Here is a 22,055-nt window from a genome sequence, read left to right as displayed (position 1 = left end):
TGTTATATACAGAATCAATAAAGACTTGTGTTATATACAGAATCAATAAAGACTTGTGTTATATACAGAATCAATAAAGACTTGTGTTATATACAGAATCAATAAAGACTTGTGTTATATACAGAATGAATCTGTGTATGTCTAAAGTAGGCATAGTTCTTTTTATTTCACTGACATGTGTCATACGGTGTATATATGACCTGCCTCTGTAGATTGTTGAAAATTGAGTAGTAAGAAAAGATACCAAACAGTCAGTACACACCATGTTGCAGCAGTGGGCAGGTCATATATGCTGCAGGTCATATATACTGCAGGTCATATATACTGCAGGTCATATATGCTGCATGTCAGTTTCAAGGCTCCCAAAACAGCTTCTTTATGGTGAGCTCTCCAAGAACAAGAACCGTAGGACAGCAGAAACCGTTCAAGGGCAATCTGAAGGTCTCCCTCAAACAGTTTGATTTGTAGTCACACTGGTGGGAAAAAACTAGTCCAAGATGGATGTTTCTGGTATGCCACTAGACACAAAATGGCTGCAATTCCTTAAGTATTAAGTTTTTGATGTTTATAGATTGGTAGCAGATTGGCCGTTTCAAGTGGATGCTGACTGGATGGCCAGATTTTTTTCTGATGTGTGTATAAGAATATCTATATCTTCCAGGAGTCCTGAAATGAAACACGTACATAAAGTCGGTTGCCAAGGTCGCTGGAAAAATGGTAGGATCCTTCTACTGCTCCAGGAGATATCTCACTGCTGATGTAATTCTCTATATAAGAGCCAAGTACATCCAAGGATGGAGTACTGCTGCCACATCTGGGCAGGAGCTGCTAAAAACAGTCTATCCTGCCTTGACAGAATACAAAATAGACTTCGTGGCTTAGTGGGGGATGCCCTTTTCTCTTCCCTGCAACCTCTCTTCCACAGAAGAGACGTTGCAAGCCTGTCTTTGTTTTATCGTTATTTTCATGGCAAGTGCTAGTCTGAGCTCCAATCTTTGGTTCCCCCTCGCCAATCTTTCACGATAAACATCCGTCTAGCTGAGACCACTGTCAATAATTTTCCCCATTCTTTATCTGTGCCTAAATCAAAACGTAGATTCCATGAACAAAGCTTCTTTCTTAGAACTGCACGCCTGTGGAACTCTTTTCTGTTTGCCTGTTTCCCACCTGACAACAACCTGGATGTCTTCAAGTCCAACATAAACAAATTTCTGATAAACCACTCCCTTAAGTAAGACACTTTGTCACATCTCCTATACTAACGATTACTACAATACTATCCCATTGATTACTATACACGCAATAACCCTTATCCCCGAGTGGCTTCTGGGCCTTGATAAGTGGTGACTACCTTGTAAAAAAAAAAAAAAAAAAAAAAAAAAAAAGAAAAAAAAAGTCTAATTCTACCATTCCACACTTTACCTTTCATAAGAAGTTAGCTTATTGCTAATCGCCTGAAACACCCTTACCAGAAAATGCTGACGTTTGTTTGTCCAGCGTGCTTTATTTAGAGCGCTGGCTCTTTAAATTGCACTTTCCCGACCTTTTCACTGTGGTAGGGAAATAATCAGTTATTTTGAAATAAGTATTTTTTTTTTTTTTTCTTTTTTTTTTTTTCTTTTTTTTTTTTTTTTTTCCACCTACGTTTTTTCCATGAATTAATCTTTTTTTTTTCTTTCTTCATTTCTCAAGGATCACATTGGTTCATTAAATTTTGCTTATCGGGTCCAACTTCGAGAAAAAAAAATAACCTACGTGAATGCCTATGCGAAATTTGTTGGTCCTCACACAATAGAGGTAAGATTTATATTTTCTATAACTTACTACCTAACTCTACTCAAGTATTGAGCACTGTTGAAGTAAATCTAAAAATAGATACCTAAAATATTTCTAACCAAATTTTATGTGGATACATCAAATAATCTATAATATAAATCTCACCTGTCTGTTTAAATGTATGTATGTTTGTATGTCTGCCTAAAACTTTTGACAGAGGTGATGGTTGTATTGATTCCTCATACCACCTCTCTACACCCGGCAATGCTGGGTACCCTCACTAGTTTATATAATCTTTTCTTTTGATAAGAAAATATCTATTGAGATATATATTTCATAAATTATATTTCAAATTGCAATAAATATTTAGCTCAATGAAAGTTAATTTTCACCTACAGAGCATATTAGGTATAATTCCAAAAATCAAGGTAACTAATGTATATATCTATATTCCTATAATTTTTTTTTTTTTTTTTTTGTGTATTTACATTCATATTAAAAACTCTTTTCTATTTATTTAATGTATTTATTTGCTTCCCCACCAAAGCAAATAAAGCACAAGGCCGTTTTTAATGTGGGGTAAAAACCACCTCCCCTAAAAGTAGTCAAAAAGTTACCAAAAATAATAATTGTCCCAGTATAGAGGGTTCCCCCCTCCCCCCATTGACTGGTACAAATTATCGTAAGTGCAGCATCTGCAGAACAGATACATTTTGATCCTGGCCCGAAGGCCAAGGACAACAGAAAAAAGGCAAGGTATTTATTTGCTCCCCCACCGAGCAAATTAGGCACAAGGCCGTTTTTAATGTGAGGAGTGAAGGGGAAATGCGGACCAGCTTCCCGGGGAGTAGGGGAGCTGGATAGTGACAATTGGTATGAAGGGTTGCCCCTACATTGACAAAGGTCTTATATGTGGGGTTGACCCCACATATGGTCTTTGCTTGTAGTATCTGCCGGACAGATGGTGTTTATTTGCTCCCCCACTGAGCAAATTAGGCACAAGGCCGTTTTTAATGTGAGGTAAAAACCAGCTCCCCTAAAAGGGGTCACTCTGGTTACCAAAAATAATAATTGTCCCAGTATAGAGGGTTTCCCCTCCATTGACTGGTACAAATTATCTTAAGTGCAGTATCTGCTGGACAGATACTACACTTTGATTCTGGTCTGAAGACCAACAGAAAAAAGGGGAGCCTCTTTTCTATTTATTTAAAAAGAAAATACAACTTTGTTATATATTGTATTTATCACTAGCAAACGATCTAGCTAATTTGCATTTTCTTTTAAACATTCATTTTAGTTAATTCCCTATTAGTTGCTTCGGTTTTCTATTGAGATGATCATCTTTAGTTAACTATTATGTGTAATTATATTCATGCAGATATTCTACATGATTCATACTTGCGTAATATTTGAATAAAAGGTTATAATAAACACAAACCTCTTTCTATATCTATTTATGTATGCATATATATATATATATATATATATATATATATATATATATATTTGTTTAAAAAATTTTTCCTACCGAACTCCTGTCAGTTTTTGTCTACAGATGTGAAACTTATTATATAGGGTATTCAAACCCATTTGAAACTTTATATTTGGGTTTTAGCTGGGGGAAAATCAGTGCAAAATGTGAAAATTAAAGAAATGGAATTTGTAAGGTGAAGGTCGAACAATGGCATTACAAATATGCATGTGTAATGTAATAACTATTGGTTCATGTTTTAATTTTTAGCCTTGCAGCAAACGTGTCTTCATAGTACAGTCATTAACGTCAAAGTTAAAAGTAAATCGTAAGCTAAACGTTTTGGTTTCGATTCTCTGGTGGTGCACAAGTCATTTTTTAAAAACTTTTTAAATCATTACTATATATTGGGTCCAATATAATCTATATAAATCTATATATAAAAGCGAAAATGTGTGTGTGTTTGCTTTTTGTGTATGTCCAAGAAAGGCTTTTTTCAGAGAAGCGGTCGGTCGCCTAACAACTTTTTAAAAACTTTTTATATCACATGTAAATCGTAATATCTCAGAGTTAACAATGGAGCTCGCCTGTCTATTTAATTTGCTCGACTTCGGGAAGATAAATATTCAACAGTTTTCGCTCGCCGCATGTAGGTTAGGCCTTTTCTTATAATAAAAGCGACACTAATTCTTGCGTTATTTTTCCGGTCTCGATCGGCGGAAATGTCCAAAAGCAATCAGCTTTGATCAATGTGTAAATATTATTTCCTTATATCAATTTCGACAAGTGAAGCTGTTTACCCCTACCCCCCAACGTCTTGGGGGGGGGGGAAAGCATTCCCGCACTAAATGAAATGCTACCCCGCAGTCAAAAGTTGACCTCATTAAGTCATTAAAACGTGCACCTTCCAACTTAAGTAAATAAATTCAAACGTGTTTCTGTCAGTATGTCGTGGTGGCGCAATGGTTAACGTCACATTTTTTTATTTTTTATTTTATTTTATTTTTTTCACGCTTTAATTTCCAACCTTGCCTCAAGGGTTCAGGTTCGATCCTCATACTTACCTACCAAAACATTTTTTTTTTGTTTTAACCCCCTCCCCCTGGAGTTTTGATTTACCCAAAACCACACACACCTCCAAACACCCGGGCAACGCCGGGTACCCCTCGCTAGTATAATAATAAATACGAAATCTGCATTAATCAAAATTAATCAAAATATATTTTAGCGTATTTTATGCCCTGGGTGGCCTGCTAGTATATATATATATATATATATATATCTATATATATATATCTATATAGTCATCGACATAGTCCTGTTTCGTTGTATCACAGCTCATCAGTGCCGCTAGACTAGCACCTCTCCCAAGCCAATATATATTTTTTCTGTAAACAGTTTTGCTGTATGTAATACCACAATGCTTATATGGTGTCAATTATGGCTAACAGCAACAAAAGACCAACAGATTTGTGAATGTGATTTGAAAAATTTTTTTTTTATTATAATCCTAATTTGTATTTTAGGCTGTCAACAAAAAGGGTAAAGTTACCACACATACCAGCGCTCAGTTCTTGCTTGCCCCAGGACTGCGCCCTAACTACCTCAACTGCCCAGGTGCTAAGGAATATTGCATAACAAGGTAAGCATGAACTGTTAAATTAAGTATCCTTGGCATTTTTTATAACTGAAATAAGTAGGTAGACATACATATGTGAAATACGGCAATTCAAAATAAATTACATCGCAACACTCAAAAAAAAAAAAAAAGTACAGAACATCCGTGGTCATTTCTTGTCTTTCGTCAAGTTAGGTACAATTTTTTTGCAAAATTGTTGCTATCAGCTTGACAAGAAAGTTTGTGCGGGTTTTGACTTTTAATTTCAGGTGACCATATCTTGGCTCGAACAAAAATTTGTTGCTCGAAATGAGCACCATCGGAATCAGCATACATTTGCCAACGCAAAACAAGTGTATTTATGCCAGTAAGGTAAAAAATCTCGCGTTCTGGTGGCGATTAAGTCGCTGAAGGTGTTTTCGATATCGCTTAAATTTTTTAAAACATTTCTCATGCAGAAAGTTGAGATTCTTGAAAAGTAGTAGTCTGGAGAGTAAATCGGATGAGGCAGAAGTTCGTAGCCCAATTCGTTCAACTTCTGCAGGGTCAGTTTATCAATGTACGGTTGGGCATTGTCATGGAGGAAAATTGGGCCTTTTCTGTTGACTAATGCTGGGTGTTGTCGAAGTTTCTGATGAATTTCATTCATTTGTTGACAGTACTTCTTTGCTGTAATAGTTTCGCCTGCATTCAAAAAACGGTAATGGATGAAACCAGTCTCATGCCACCTAAAAGTCAACATCACCTTCTTTTGGTGCAACTCTGGCTTCAGGAAGTGTCGTGGAGCTTCGTTGGTGTTTAACCACTAAGCGGAGCATCGCTGGTTGTCATAAAGAACCCACTTTTCTTACCAAGTTCCATTCTTGATGCAGAAAAGTTTCTTTTGTCATTCAATTTGTGAATTTATCAAGTTGTTTTGTCTTTTCAATCTCTCTCAATGATTGGAAATTATGTATGTTACGTCTAAATTAGAAGCAAGTTCTCAAACAGTTGTGCGTGGATTGGCTTCGACTAAGGCTCTTAATTGATTGTTGTCAACATCCGATGGCAAACACTACGCTCATCATCTTTAAGACTCTCGTCGCTGCTACAGAATTTCTTAAACCACCATTGTGCTGTGCGTTCAGTCGTGGTTTCTGGGCTAAATGCTTCATTGATATCCCGAGCTGTTCCAGCAGCTTTTCGGCCAAGCTTGAATTGAAATAAGAAAAGTGCAAATTTTTTTTTTTTTTTTTTTTTCCATCTTGTATTCAACGTTCTGAAAAGAAGATATAATTGTTTTTAAAATGATTGTGATTTAAACGATTAGATTGAGCAAAAAACCCTCTTTATATAAGGTAAACATATTATAATGAAAACTTATTTGAAAATACATCATTTGAAATTAAAAATTTCAAAGAACTTTATTGTCAACCTAATATAACATGGCCTCCTATGGCGTCATGCATTTTTTTTTCTCACGACACACCTCCAAACACCCGAGCAATGCCGGGCACCCAGGCTGGTATGAAAATAAGCATTTAATCATTTCTACCTACGAAATTGCATGTTCCTATGTCTAATAACCTAAGAGGGAATTAGCATGCTTTTATTTTTTCTTTTTAATTTTTTTTTTTTTTTAATTTAAACAGGGTTATTACTTCCCATATTCTTTCGTTTACCCCACCCCACCCCCCTCTCTCACACACACACACAGCGTTATCTTAAGATTGCAGGTTTGATCCAACAGGGTTATTTATGCCATTTTTTTCTGCTTTTCACTGTTTTTATTTTTTTTTTTAATTTTTTTATTTTTTTTAAAATTTTTTTTATTTTTTTAATTTAAAAATATTTTTTAAATTTTTATTTTTATTTATTTATTTATTTATTTATTTTTTTTTTGGGGGGGGTTTCTGAATTTTTTTAACATCGTTTTTTTTTAATAATATTTAAACAGGGTTATTACTCCCCCCCCTACACACACACACACACACACTTAAAAACATCCGGGCAACGATATAATATAAACTATTTTTTTTTTTTTTTCTGTTTCTAGTGATGACCTGTTTGCATTGCAACATTGTCCTGGAAAGACGCTTTTAGTTGGAGCCTCCTACATCTCTTTGGAATGTGCGGGTTTCTTGAAAGCGTTTGGCCTTGATGTGACTGTGATGGTCCGTTCAATACTGCTGCGCGGTTTTGATCGTCAAATGGCTGACCTGATTGGGAGCTACATGGAAAGTCATGGTATCAGGTTTATACAGGAATCACAGGTGAAAAAGGTAAATGTCTTTTTATTTATTCATTCATTTTTTTTTTAAATTTTTTTTTCTTTAAATTTCATCTGTTAAATGGTTTTCAAAATAAATAAAACAATATAATTGTGTGAAAGTAATATAATAAACTCTAAAACTACATGGCACACTGAAATTAGCAAGAAATATTAATCATACACCAATGATGGTTTATAGCAAGTAAAATCTTTGTTTGGATGGATGAACAACGCATACAGAAATGTTGGCGAATTGAAATGCAAAATGTTCGTTCCAACTTGCTGACATATTTTTATTACTTTTGCACATGTGCAAATTCATTCATAGTTTGAAGTGGCTTAATTTAAAATCTATCTATTTGTTGATAGCTCAAATGGTAGGGAACATGGCTGGAGCACTAAATGATTGATTTCGATTCTAGCTGATAGCATTCAAGTCATTCGGTTTTTTTTTTTTTTTTTTTTTTTTTTTAACTTTTGAAATCAGTTTTATACATTGGGTACAATATAATAATCAATAGAGAATTGGCTCTATAATAATAAATATGAAATCTGCATGAATTAAAATATATTTAAGCGTATTTTGCGACCGGACAAGACTGGCCACTTCCACTTGAAAAAAAACAAAAAAAAGCATTAGTGTAAAAATAACCTCCATTTTCTTTCTAAAAGAGATAAAGTTTGTACTTTTTTGGGGAGGGGAGGGGGTCTACATTATTGATCACAAATCCCCCTCCCCTCCCTTTTTAAAAAAAATATTTTTTTTTTAGTATCTAAGCTTCAGAAACAAATATACAGTAGAATGCATTCTATGGATGACAGGTCTACGAGTGAAAAATCTAATTCATAAAACCCACTGTCTGTCTCCATTTTTTTTTTTTTTTTTTTTTTTTTTTTTTTTTACAAATTGCATTTTGTGGATCAAATGAATGCAACTTTTGTGAATCATTCTTTTGAGTTTTTAGCTGCTAAGGAATCAAAATTGAAAAAAAAATTGGAACTTGGCAGGCGTAAGTCAACTAAGTTTTCTTGTATGTATACACAAATACGCATACGTTTAACTTGTTTCATTTTTAATTTCTTCATCTGATGAAAGTTCAAATCGTAATAACTATATTTTGGGTTTGATTCTAGCGGTTCTGGGGAAGAAACTACTGGAGTAGAAAGATCTTTTAAATCTAGGGATCTCTACTGTGTGGGGATAGGATTTAGCTGCCTGTCAGGTTTGTCGAGGGTGTCTACGTCGTGGGGGCACAAGTGCCTGCAGTTCGTCAGAGCATTCACCATTAAAATACTTGTAGAACAGACAGAGGGATGCAACGTTTCGTCGATGGGACATAGGCTGAAGCTTAGATGCCAGTTCAGGGCCTATCAGATTGGCGACTCTCTTTTGAACCTTGTCTAGGAGCGAGAGACTAGCAGCAGACGCACCAGCCCAAATGTGACAACAATACTCCATACATGGGCGAATGGTGGTCTTATAGAGGTACAAGATACTTTCAGGTGTCAGTAGTTTTCTAGCACGGTAGAGAGAGCCTACCTTTTTCGCAGCGGCCCTGGCAATGTTTTCAATATAATTGTTCCAACTCATGTTTCCTGTGAATGTTAGGTCAAGCAGTTTGAAAGATGTACTCTCAGACAGCTCCTCTGTTCTTTCAAGGTTTTTCGATTTGGTCAAAGCCACGATCTGGCTTCAACTGTGTCCAAACTCCAACTGTCGTCAACAAACTGTTCTCACAGTTGTTAACTCCTAGCCACTCGCTCAAGTCTGCGTATGTCTACATCCATTGTTCTGTCCTATTTCTACACCATGACCAACAATCCTATGTCGTCCATCTTTTGTCTACCCAGTGAACAACTTCCCATCGATTGTCTTTTCATCAACTATATTTCCTGTTACTTGATGAAATTACTTCTTTTTCTTCTGTTATATTTTTTCTTTTATTTCCTCTTCCTAGCATTTTTTGGGGGAAACAATATCATAGATATCACATGAAAGTTGCCAACATCCAAAGTGAAAGTGATTTTTGTGAAACAAACTAGAGTCAAACTTGAGACATTTAGGTCGTCAGTCAGTGTCATTAACCACTACCCTCCCCCTCCCCCGATAGATAAACTGGTCCATGATTTTCAAGTGGATGGCTGTGTGGTTTATCATGAAGTACATCAATATTTGCAAGTGAAAAATGTTTAACTAAGATCAAGAAATAGGAAATGTATCTGACTCGAGGGTTTGACCCACCAGAATTGGAATTCTTTACTTAAAAAAAAAAAACCCAAAACTGGCATGAATGCTCATTCACACTTGTATAAAAACTCAGCCCGAAAATATGAACACAACCCGAGGTGCATTACTTTAAAAATACATTTCCAATGATTAGATGATTCCTGAAACTGTAGTGATTTATCAAGGTAATTCTCATTTATTATTGTTATAAAGCTCTATCATAAATGATATTGAGCCTTTTCTGTCTACAAAATCTAATGTATTGATTTTGAGAAGTTAATTTTTGTGTTGTGTATAAAATTTATTGATTTTTTTTTTTTTTAATATTTATTTTTATAAAGGTTGAACAGTTAGAAAGTGGAGAACCTGGCCGTTTATTGGTCACTTATGGCAACAACGCAGGGGAAGAAAGCAGTGAAGAATTCAATACGGTGAGTTTCATGCTCTTTGCTCTGAAATAAATATTGGTCATTAATCTTCAATGTCTTGTCACTCTCAGAAAAATGACTGCAATTTCAAAGAAGGAATGTGCAGTATGGGTTGCAAGTGAAAATCCCATTCAAAGTAAAAATTCACCAATATATTTATGTATCAAGTAAAAATGGGTATCCTCACTAAAAATAGGAAAAATTGAGTAAAATTTTAAAGGTAAAAATAAATTTTAATATTTTGTCGATTAGTCATTCATTATTGTTTGGTTAAATGATAGACTGACTTATCCCCCCTTGTTTTGCAATTGCAGATCAGCAAAATATGATAAAACTGATTTTTATTTTTAAAATGTTTCGTTATTTTTGGTGGAGATACCTATTTTTACTTGATACGCAAGAACATCAAATAGTTTTGGTGTTGGAAATGAGATTTTCACCTGTGCTCCATACTGTATAAGCGCTGGAATTATTAATGCTCATACATGCACAATTTTTTTATTTTTTTATTTTTATTTTTTTGTTAGAGACAAAGGAGTCTCTCTTCTAATACTACACCATTATCTTTTCGGTCTGGAATAATCCTTCTAGACTAAGGAAATAAGTACCCCCCCCCCATTTATTTATTTAAAAAATTTTTTTTATATAGAGCTGGATTTTAGTTGAATTAAAAAAAACAAAAAAACCCTTGTTTACTTCTGCCCTCCTAGGGAGGCAGAAGTAAATAGGGATACAAATTACAAATCTACAAGTACTAGAAAAATTGTGACCCATTCAGCCACCCATTGAAAAAAATAAAGATGATCTAAATTTCATCTATTTTTTTCTCTGAGGATAAGCGCCATTCTTTGAAGCTCCATGGAATAAGGAAAATTTTAAGGTTTTAACTTTTGTTCCTTGTCAAATAATAAATTGTAAATTCTCTTGTATCAATGCTCGATTATTGAGCTTTTTCATCTGGTTATTATTATTATTATTATTATTATTATTATTATTATTATTATTATTATTTATACTTGCTGTAAGTTTACAGAATTATTCAATTTGTAAACTTGTTTAAAAAATTTTTTGAATTTATGTGTGTGTATGTGTATATATATATATATATATATATAGGGTGATTTATGTGTATGTGTATATATATATATATATATATATATATATATATACACTTCTAGCCATCTCAAACAAGGCACTTTGCCAGTGAGACACAAGGAATTAATTACTGTGCTTTAAGCAAATTAGATTTATAGGACATCTTAAGTGGTGAGTTGTGCAGCCAGATATTTGTTCACATCACATTTAAATTTCTGCGTGTTGGAACAGTAATGGAACATGAGGTACGGAGAGAATTCTAAAGGTAAGTGGTTTGAAGAGAAACTGTTAGACTAGAAAGCCTTTAGACATTTGGGAACTTCTATAGTGAAGGGATATGATTTTGTTGCTTGTCTGATCAGAGATATTTGTGTATTTATGGAAGTTACATATAGATGAAAAATGCAGCCACAATGACACGTGATAGTTTTATACTTGCATAAATATTCTAAATACAATTTAATAATTGTTTTTCGACTTTAAAATGATTGTTGTTGCTTTTTAATTTTATTCTCAGGTCGTAGGGTTCCTCACTTGATTTTTTTGTGAACAATGTATATATTTGAGCGTTCCTATTTATTCCATGCAGGCAAAGTTGAACATATCAGTTTTTAATGTGCAGTCCAACTCTCCAAAAAAAAAAAAAGGGGCACTCTTGATTGGAACAAAAAGTAAAAAGTTGCCTCGGACTAAAAGGACAATACTAAGTGTAGCATCAGAACAGATACTACACTTTCTATTTTGATCTTTCCTACTTTACAAACTTTGTCCGCGTTAAAGAATAATTTGTACTTTTTAAAACTGATTTAGAGTATTTTTGCACTGCTGAATCAGGAAATGGTACCCGTCTTCATCAGGTCAGTTTTTTGTGCTAAGTTGATTTGAAAGAAAATTGTGGCATTATCAGTTGATTTTTTGTCGACATATCATCCGAAATGTTTTTAATAGAAAAAAATGTTTGACCAACAACATATATTGATTACTTGATAGAAACATCAATTACTGTAAACTGAATCGTGGGCATTAATAAAGGTAAGTAAACGTAAATTGCATGTTTCACCATTGTTCAAACTTCAGGAGTTGAACTTCCGTTGCTTCAAACTCCTGGAATGCTCAGCAGCAGGGCTCTCTTCAGATTCCAAAAGTAGTCAGCCATCATTACTGCATTTCAGTGATCCTGATACCTGCTCTCCAATGCTTTCAGGTCCTGATGAGATAGATCTCGTCCCCTTTTCACGATTCATTAAACTTAGGTTTTCCGGCAACTTGTCCATATGTGAAAATACGTAGTGCGTCTGGATGTTCACGTTGCAGTCCATGTTTCCGAAAGCAGCCAGCATGTTGTTGACGAGTTCCGCGTGGTTTCTGGCTTTATTGCTGCCGAGAAAGTTTTTCACTACCAGGACAAATGCCTTTGACGCTTCCAGTATCACTTCCTTTATTGAGTTTTTGAACTCTGAATCTCTGAACTGCCGTATCTGAGGACCGTTAAAAGATGCCAGCTTTCAACGTCTCCATGGTTAATCCTGGAAAAGCCTGGCACAAGTAAGCGAAGCAATATCTGTCTTTGTTCAGAGCCTTGGTGAACTGCTTGATGTACAATGAGATGAAGAGCATTCTGTCTGTCCACCAGTGGGTCGTTGATGACGTACGTCCCTTTCTTTGCAAGGCACCAATCCCTGTCGCACAAGCCAGTTTTTCTTTGTGTATGCGGAGCACCAATTTTTGGATGATTTCAAGGTTTTTTTTTTTTTTTTATGACTTCAAACTGATCCTTTTTCAACATACTGACCCAGAACTATCGGACCTGAATACTTGTCATTTAAATAATCATTTCCATTCGAAATAATTATGGAATTTTACCTCCACCAACCTCTAAAATACTTTACACATGTGAACAAAAAACGTAAAAAAGACATGTGGCCATAGCTCAAAAACTTGACCAGATTTTTGTATTCAGCGCATCAAATTTGTTCTAAATCAGTTGAAAAAAATGCAGACAACAAATTTGTTGATCAGTGTAATTTATTTTGTTTTGTTTGATCTTGCTGTATCGTACAATCAGAATTGATATGATATTGCAGAGTATCCAGCTTGGTACGATTATATGTGGTAACCTCAAAAGGAGCACAGGCTCTTTCCCCTTCTCCTTTCTCTGTTCCTTTTTTTTTTCCTTTTTTGTTAGTTAAATATTATATTATTTGAGCTTATGGGCTGTAGTTAAGTGACTTGTATTGATTTTAGATTATTTATAAAAACTTATGAAAATTGTTTTACATTAAAGGGAGATAATTTTTTTTTTTTTTTTTTTTTTTTTTTAAGGTGGTATTGGCTATTGGTCGTCAAGCAATGACCGATGATCTCAATCTTGGTGCTGTTGGGGTTAAAACAAATAGCAAGTGAGTATGAAGAGATTTTATGTATATATGCTAATATTTTTTGTTACTATTGGGGCATCACTTATCAAATCTAAAAGCCATTCGAGGATAAGTGTTAATGAGACGAACTGTTAGTTGAATGATAAATGAGAATTAAAAATGAGATTCGATGTAAGAGGACTTTTTATTGACATTACATTTTAAGATAACCATGGTGTATTCCTCAGGGAAGCAATCTTATGACAACATATTCCACAAATGGAAAGCTATAATTTTTGCAGTCATACTAGCACCTTCTCCACCCAGTGATCCAATAGTATCACCACGATAACAAAACTTGATAATCTCAATAACTTCACCATCCACATATTTAGTTTTCATCTCCATTGTCAATTGTCAGTTCTTGGCCAAAAATTGGTAATCTCTGCACTTCCTGTATTGTTGGAAATATTCTTAACAAGACTTTTTATGCAAATTTGCATAAGTGACTTTATGCAAATTTGCATAAGTGACTTTATGCAAATTTTCATAAGTGACTTTATGCAAATTTTCATAAGTGACTTTATGCAAATTTTCATAAGTGACTTTATGCAAATTTTCATAAGTGACTTTATGCAAATTTTCATAAGTGACTTTATGCAAATTTTCATAAGTGACTTTATGCAAATTTTCATAAGTGACTTTATGCAAATTTTCATAAGTGACTTTATGCAAATTTTCATAAGTGACTTTATGCAAATTTTCATAAGTGACTTTATGCAAATTTTCATAAGTGACTTTATGCAAATTTTCATAAGTGACTTTATGCAAATTTGCATAAGTGACTTTATGCAAATTTGCATAAGTGACTTTATGCAAATTTGCATAAGTGACTTTATGCAAATTACCCACTATTACTTGAAGAGAAGCTATATAGAAACAATTAAAAAAGAAGAAAAAAAAAAGAACCTTCAATGAGAAGGACTCAAAAAGAATTTACTGAAAGGAATGAAAACATTTCCTCTCACCTTTGTTAGCTAATTTTCTTCAACAAAAAAAGAACATTCTCCAGAAAAAAACATTTTGGAAACTGCCAAACTTCAAACTGACATAAGTATTAATCTTTATTGCATTCATAATTATAATTGAATATAATTCGATCTTGAATGCCACACGTTTGTTTTTAATTGCGGTTTTAATTGTGTTTTTAATTGCGTTTGCCCAAAAGATTCTTTTCTATAAGCAAAAAAAAAAAAAAAAATGTGTTAGAAATAACTCAAAATTTCTAGCAGTATATGCAATGTACCACAAAAAACTTGTTACTCTTAACTCTTTTTTTACAAATTAAGTGGGAGGAATTTTTTTTTTTTTTTTAATATTTTTTTATTTACATGGAGGTCACCACTTATCAAGGCCCGGAAGCCACTCGGGGATAAGGGTTATTGTGTGTACAGTAATCAATGGGATAGTATTGTAGTAATAGTTAGTATTGGAGATTTGATAAAGTGTCTTGCTTAAGAGGGTGATTCATCAGGAATTTGTTTATGTTGGACTTGAAGACATCCAAGTTGTAGTCAGGTGGGAAACGGGCAAACGGAAGAGAATTCCACAGGATTTTCCTTTCTGTGTGATTTTCAACGCTACAACAACTGATCACCACTTTTGGTGATGTTCACTCTTAAACTTTTACTTTCCGTAAAACCTTGAGGATAGTGGTTAACGAAAAAGAATAGCTTGATGGTTGAAAACGGCAATTCTTCCTACTTTGTCAGAATATCACTCCTGGAATGTGAGGACTTGCTGGTCTTTTAGTGGGTAGCATATGGACATCTTCATTTTTCATTCTTTATTTAAAAAAAAAAAAAAAAAAAAAAACTTGTAAAATCAAAATCAGTTCATGCAGTTTCCAGGCAGATTGACCTGCTGGTGGCGAATGTTGGTGCCCATACTTTTTATTGACATTACACTTAAAGATGACCATGTTGTATCCCTCAGGGAAGCAATTTTATGACAACATATTCTGCAAATGGAAAGCTATAATTTTTGCAGTCGCATTAGCACCTGCTCCACCCAGTGATTGAATAGTATCAACAAAGATAACAAAACTTCTTGACAATCTCGATAGCTTCACCATCCAGATATACTTTCGCCACATGTTGAGTTTTGATCCATCTCCATTGTCTTAGTTCTTGTACAAAAAGTTGGTTAGCTCTGAACCTACTGGTACTGCCACTGCACTCCTTGTACATGCAAGGCTTACAGGAAGCACAAAAAATTTGTTACTCTCAACTCTTTCTACAAACGAACCAGTGACATTTTCCTTTGATTTCCAACGCTACAACAATTGATCGTCGCTTTCGGTGATGTTCACTCTCAAACCTTTACTTCCCATAAAACTTTGAGGATCGTAATTAATTGTTACAGAATCTGTATGAGCGCATGGGAAAATATCAGCAAGAGCTGGTTTGCAAAGATATTAGCAGCAGTAGCCGAAAAAAAAAAAAGCACATATGCAAATTAGGAAGTGCACACAAGCTTGTGCGACAAGAAAAAGAAAAAAGGACATCACGTGGTCGGGAGAAGAAAAGGTTGCATCAAAAAAGATTGGATGTGTAAAGTTGAAGATTAGAAATGGCTGGCATGTTCAGCGTGTAGTGGAAGAGAAAGAAAAACGTAGCCAGGGGAGATGCACATGTGATCCTGTAGTGCCAGCAAATTATGGTGACTTAAGCTGGTGATGAGACTGCAGGGTTTTGTTAATCATGGCAGACAAAATGAACAGTTATAAAAAACAAGCAGACATTGTTTGGAAAGTATTGGTCTTTTGCTGAAACAGAAAGAAAAGCCAATTCAAATTTATTTTTGGTTTGGTTGTTCCTTTTTGACAATACTAGACAACGTGGAGGGGTCCGAGAAAGGTTTGAATTGTAACAAACACAGTTTGAGCGTAACGACTATGTTACACAATGAGAAAGATAGCTTCACAGTTAAAAAACAGTAATTCTTCCCACTTTGTCAGAATATCATTCCTAGAATATGAGGACTTGCTGTTCTCTCATAATATTCACTATTATTTAACAAAAAAACAAAAATGTTTTTTTTTACATGGAGGGCACCACTTATCAAGCCCCAGAAGCCACTTGGGGATAAGGGTTATTGTATGTACAGTAATCAATGGGATAGTATTGTAGTAGTAGTTAGTATTGGAGATTTGATAAAGTGTCATTACTTAAGAGGGAAGTTCATCAGAAATTTGTTTATGTTGGACTTGAAGACATCCAAGTTGAAGTCAGTAGAGAAACAGGCAAGCGGCAGTGTTCCACAGGCGTGCAGTTCTAAGAAAGCTTTGTTCATGGAATCTACGCTTTGATTTAGGCACAGATAAAGAATGGGGAAAATTATTGACAGTGGTGGTTTCAGCTGGACGGGTGTTTTTCGTGAAAGATTGGCGGGGGGGGAGATTGGAGCTCAGACGAGCACTTGCCATGGAAATAACAATAAAACAAAGATAGGCTCACAATGTCTCTTCTGTGGGAGAGAGGTTGCAGGTTGCACGAAGTTTATTTTGTACTCTGTCAAGGCAGGATAGGCTGTTTTTAGCAGCTCCTGCCCAGATGTGACAGCAGTACTCCATCCTTGGACGTACTTGGCTTTTATATAGATAGAGAATTGCATAATTAGTGAGATGTCTTCTGGAGCGGTAGAAGGATCCCACCATTTTCCCAGTGACCTTGGCCACAGACTTGATGTATGTGTTCCATTTCAGATCAGGAGTAAAGCTTATCAAAACATGGGGCTTCCCCTAGATGAGAGCCAATGTTACTTATAAAATCAGTTCATGTATTTTGTAGGCAGATTGAGATGCTGGTGGCGAATGCTGGTGCTCATTAAATTCTAAATGAAATCCTATGCTATTCTTCCTGACCTAAAATGCACCAAACATTCCTGTTATGTTTTTCTTTTCCTTTTGCAAAACTCTTATTAAATAACCTGCATTAAATAAATTTAACAAAACAACCAAACTAAACACCATAAATAAATATTTGAAAATGTATAAAGAATTTGTAGCAGAAAACCAAAATAACCAGATTCAACATTAAATAACCCAAAAAGGATTAATATACTGTAAAACAATCAAATCAAACCATTTACATGATCATAACTTACAACAAAGTAAAAAAAAAAAGACAACTTAAGATTTCTGAAAATCTGAAATGATAACTAATAGAAATGTTAATTCAATATTTCTGGTTTTACGAGAAATGCGAGTTTCAGCACTGATAGCATGGAATGGAAACCAAAGCAAACCCATTCCTTTCTTGTAACAAATCTCGAACACCTAATCCGTAACGAGTTAAAAATGATTTTTCAGATCTGTTTCAAGATTGTACCTATTTACTATGCCTCCCTACGGGACAGAGTTAGACACCAGGGTCGTTTTTTAACGTGGAGAAAAGGTAAAAAAATAAAAATTGTCTCAGTCGTGAAGGATTTCTCCTCCACCAAAAGAGAACAAGAAATAGAAGTGCAGCATCTGAAGAACAGATACTACACTTTGATCTTGTCCCGAAGGCCAAGAAATATTTTTTCAAGATTGTAGTGATAATGTCTTGAGTTTTTAAAAAATTTTTTATACCGTAATTCTTGTAATGTTTGACATTTCTTTAAAATTTGTTAAAAATTTTGTATCAATGCCTTTTTATTTTTTCAACTTTTCACAACACACAAAAAAAATCTGAAAGGAATGGCAAAATCATTTGTGATGAGAAAGAGGGCAGCAGTGTTCCTTACATTCATGCTGTAGGTGATGTTGTTGATGGGAAACCTGAACTGACCCCTGTTGCCATCCAAGCAGGAATTCTACTTGCACGAAGGCTTTTTAGTGATGGCAGCATCTTGGTAAGTATCATGTTCCTCTTCAAACAAAATTATGATCGGCTGAAAATTCTCTCATAGCTGAATGGTTACAAAAAAAATTTGATTTAATTGTGATTTTCTAAGACTATAGCAGTACGGCACAGTCATGTTGAAACACCGGTTCTCGCCAGATCACCGAAGTTAAGCAATGTTGAGCCTGGCCAGTACCAGATGAGTGACCATTTGGGAAGGCTAGGCACTATATGTACCTTCTGGGAAGGTTGGGTGTGGGGCCAGCACCCTCACTCTGTAAAAAAAACTCCTCGCTACAAAAGCATCTACAAAAGATGTAGATGGCCTATGCCCCGCCCCCAGGGGCTCAAGGCTAAGGATGGAAGACAATGGCAGAATTGTTACAAAATAACCTCCGCAGCGTTGTGGAATGGGGCCGCAAATGAATGGTAACATTTAATGCTAGTAAGACTACGTTGTTCTCCTTTAACAATTACAAGACACTTCTCCAACCACCAATATTCATGACAAATAACACCCTACCTGAAAATTCTTCATTCAAACTCCTCTGCCAAACATTCACAGGCAATATGAACTGGAGCAAATACATTGAGGACATTGCAAAGGCTGCTGCAAAGAAGGTGAGTTCCCTCTATCGAGCTAGAAGAAAAACCATTACTTAAAGCAGCTGATTAAACTCTAATTCAATTTCACTTCAACCTTCAAAATAATGTAAATATTATTTACATAAGAAAATTTGTCAAAATTTTCTCTATCCGTATTTAGCAACATGTCTTAGATGTCTTGTGTTTGTCGCATATCTTTAATATTTTATGTCTTTTGTAATTTCAGTGTGACTATGAAAACGTTCCAACAACAGTGTTCACTCCTTTGGAATATGGTTGTATTGGTCTGTCTGAAGAGAAAGCAACGGAATTGTATGGTATAGACGATCTTGAGGTTAGTTTTTGTTTTAATTTTAGTCTTAAACAAATTTCACATATTATTAAAAAAATTTCTTTCCGTAAGTTTCTGATTTATTTAATTATTTTTATCATACAAATTAAAATTCCATTTTTATTTGTATGATAAAAATTTTTCTAATAATTAAGATTTTTTTTAACTTGGCCTCGTTTTAGCTATTTCTTGCTAATTATTTGTTGTAAAAAAAGCTAAAAATGAAAGATCTGATCTTTTTATAAGGTTAAGATGTTAATATTACTAAATTTCTAAAGACTTTGTTTTCCATGAAGTATTTATTTCGTTTTATACTGACAACTATCCTCTTAAAAGCCATCCAACTCCTGCCAGCATGTAAAACTGAATATGATGATGATGATTAATTGTAATGTAATGGTATAATGACAATATTGTACTCAACAAAAGTTTCAAAGGTTAATTTTTGAACGAGTTTAAGTCAGATTAAAAAAGAAGACTTAAAAGTCAGCCAAATCTTCACTTCTGTCTTGTGATAATGGATCTAGATCATTTCTTGTTTTTTTTTCATTAAGCCATTGACATTAAAGCCATTAGTAATAGACAGAAGCTACCTAGTTAATTAGGGAATGCATAAAACTTAGTAACATCAGATAATAATTAGTCAATACAGAGATCTGAAAATATGACAGTGATATATGTTCTTTCACACAATTCTGAGGCAGAACTACAGAACGAAAACAAAGGATCTCTGAGCAAACACCAGTGTGATTATTAGGGCTGTGACAACAGCATATTCTTTTCATTGTTTTAACTCTTCAGTATATATCTGTTAATATCTTATATGTTTTTATATAGACGTATGTGGTTCTTGGTTGATTGACTGTGTTTTACTGTGTCTCATATATACTTGAGTCAAAAGAATGAAAAGAATATTCTGTTGTCACAGCGCTAGTGATTATGCAGTTGGTCGTATGTGAATGTATATTGTCACAGGTTTGGTTTGTATTTAAGCGTTGCGGTGGGGCAAGAAGCATGAAATGATCTGTAGGCAACGGAAGTAATCGTCACATTCCAGCAAGTAGACAGCAGATCTAACCAAAGCAGATCATATACTCCAGGCTCACAGCAAAGAGAGAGAGAGAGTGTGTGTGTGTGTGTGTGTGTATATATATATATATATATATATATATATATATATATATATATATATATATATATATAGTATATGTTGATGGATCAAAATTTTGTGGTGATAAATTTTTTTCAAATTGCTTTCATTTATCAACCCAAAATTGTAACAAAGAAACTAATGCGATACAACTTATAAAAAATTCAAATTTTTTTTTTTTAAGTTATATATTTTGCGAGTAAATCTGTTATATTTTACAATTATATTTTACAAGTTTGTAACTGGACACATTCAGCTTAAGACCTAAAAAAAAGATTTGTAGGAAGTTGGTGCTAAAGGTTTGAAACATAATAAGACTGCTTGATTCAAATTTTTCAGTCTATTTTAACACAGGCTGTCATTTAAGTGTGGAATGAGTTTAAAGTCGAATCTGTTCATCATATCGCCAAAATAACTATTTCTTGATTTTTAGCTAGATCTTTTTTCTCCTTGTCATTTGGGTGTTAATATTTAGCAGATGCATCACCAGTCAGTCATAGACGAGTCGTTTGCTTGACGCAATTCGCTTCATACAGATAGTACCTTACAAGGCGTTTATCATTTTTTACATCATTGAACATCAACCAAACGTGGATGTTTATTTAGCTGCAATAAACAAGATGGTGATCTTGTTTTATGGACTGCAGGAACAATCTTTAGGAAAATCTTTTCTCAATAGACAAATAACTCTTTCTATGACGGTGATGTCGTACGTGCCAAACAAATTATCTTTACCCTAACGGCTTCCATATTCTGGTCTCTGCCCATTATTTCTACCACAAGGTCGAGTAGATTGGATTTGTTTTCTTGCTTTTCGTGTTCTGGCCATTTTATCATGTACCATTTACTTCTAATTTTTATAAATGTGGCACACTCACACCCAGCATGATTCGAGATGCCTCCTTATAATGGTTCTCATTATAGAATTGATTTAAGATATCTTTTCTATGATATAAATCAGTTGGAGGAACTTCTGTATTTACCGACTTGTGGTTTCCACAAAGTTTCTTGGGTGTGCTCGGCTGTTGACGGAAATAACTGGAAGCAGCCGAATCCGAAACAGTAAACCACTACGAGAAAATTATGATAAACAGGAAAGACATGGAAATACAATAAATAAAATTACAAACATGTATCTAACCCAACCCTAATCTGCGCGATTAAAATTAATTTTTTTTTTATTTCTTCCAATTCATAAAAATGTAGTCTTCATAAAGTATTAGCTAAAAATTCCTATTAGTTAAAAATTGAGGTATGCTCGGCTGATCTTTTCCAATTATTTCCATCAGCTGCCGAGTAAGCCCGAGCCAACTTTGTGGAAATTACGGGTTGATAAATGCAGAAGTATCCAGTGTGACACTGGTTTTGCTGCTGTCGGGCTTAGTTATATTTTGTTCAGTTCTAGGCGGTCCACTCTTCCAGGCTTTACCATAGCTCTGAGAATTGTTTCAAGTTAATTGTTTGAGCATGCTTCTACGGAGGAATGCTGACAGGGTTGCTCATTTTTTTGTAGGCCAGTGTGTGCTTACCATAATGCACACTCTGGTCGACAAAAAAATGTGTGTTGGCTTCTTAAAACTGCATGTGTCTAACTTGTCCATATGATAAATAATATAGCTTCTCCCAAAATTTTAACCATTTTTAGAATTAACTGTTTGTTCCACAACTTCAGTTCCTCTAAAATATTTCTCCATCCAAATCACGATCTGACACAAGGCCAATCCATGCGATATTGAATATTTTAAATTGTAGAAAAAATTAAAAAAAAATTTTTAAAAAAAATTAAAAAAAAAAATTATAAAAAAAAATTATAAAAAAAATTAAAAAAAAAATTATAAAAAATTTTTTAAAAAAAT

General features: G+C 34.3%; 1 protein-coding gene across 1 annotated transcript in view; it reads left to right on the top strand.

The window, feature by feature from the left end:
* Window positions 1–22,055, top strand: part of LOC145297796 (thioredoxin reductase 1, cytoplasmic-like) — a 91,903-nt gene that overhangs the window by 50,101 nt on the left and 19,747 nt on the right. Inside the window, exons 10-16 of the mRNA XM_080144082.1 lie at window positions 1,693–1,797; window positions 4,774–4,889; window positions 6,901–7,126; window positions 9,685–9,774; window positions 13,189–13,265; window positions 17,966–18,122; window positions 18,945–19,052. Coding sequence (XP_080000208.1) covers window positions 1,693–1,797; window positions 4,774–4,889; window positions 6,901–7,126; window positions 9,685–9,774; window positions 13,189–13,265; window positions 17,966–18,122; window positions 18,945–19,052 — 879 coding nt within the window. The remainder of the gene's footprint in view (window positions 1–1,692; window positions 1,798–4,773; window positions 4,890–6,900; window positions 7,127–9,684; window positions 9,775–13,188; window positions 13,266–17,965; window positions 18,123–18,944; window positions 19,053–22,055) is intronic.

This window comes from Euprymna scolopes, chromosome 18 (assembly GCF_053919585.1).
Source record: "Euprymna scolopes isolate OS-2025 chromosome 18, ASM5391958v1, whole genome shotgun sequence".
Classification (NCBI taxonomy): Eukaryota; Metazoa; Mollusca; class Cephalopoda; order Sepiida; family Sepiolidae; genus Euprymna; species Euprymna scolopes.
This window is presented reverse-complemented; position numbering and strand designations above follow the sequence as displayed.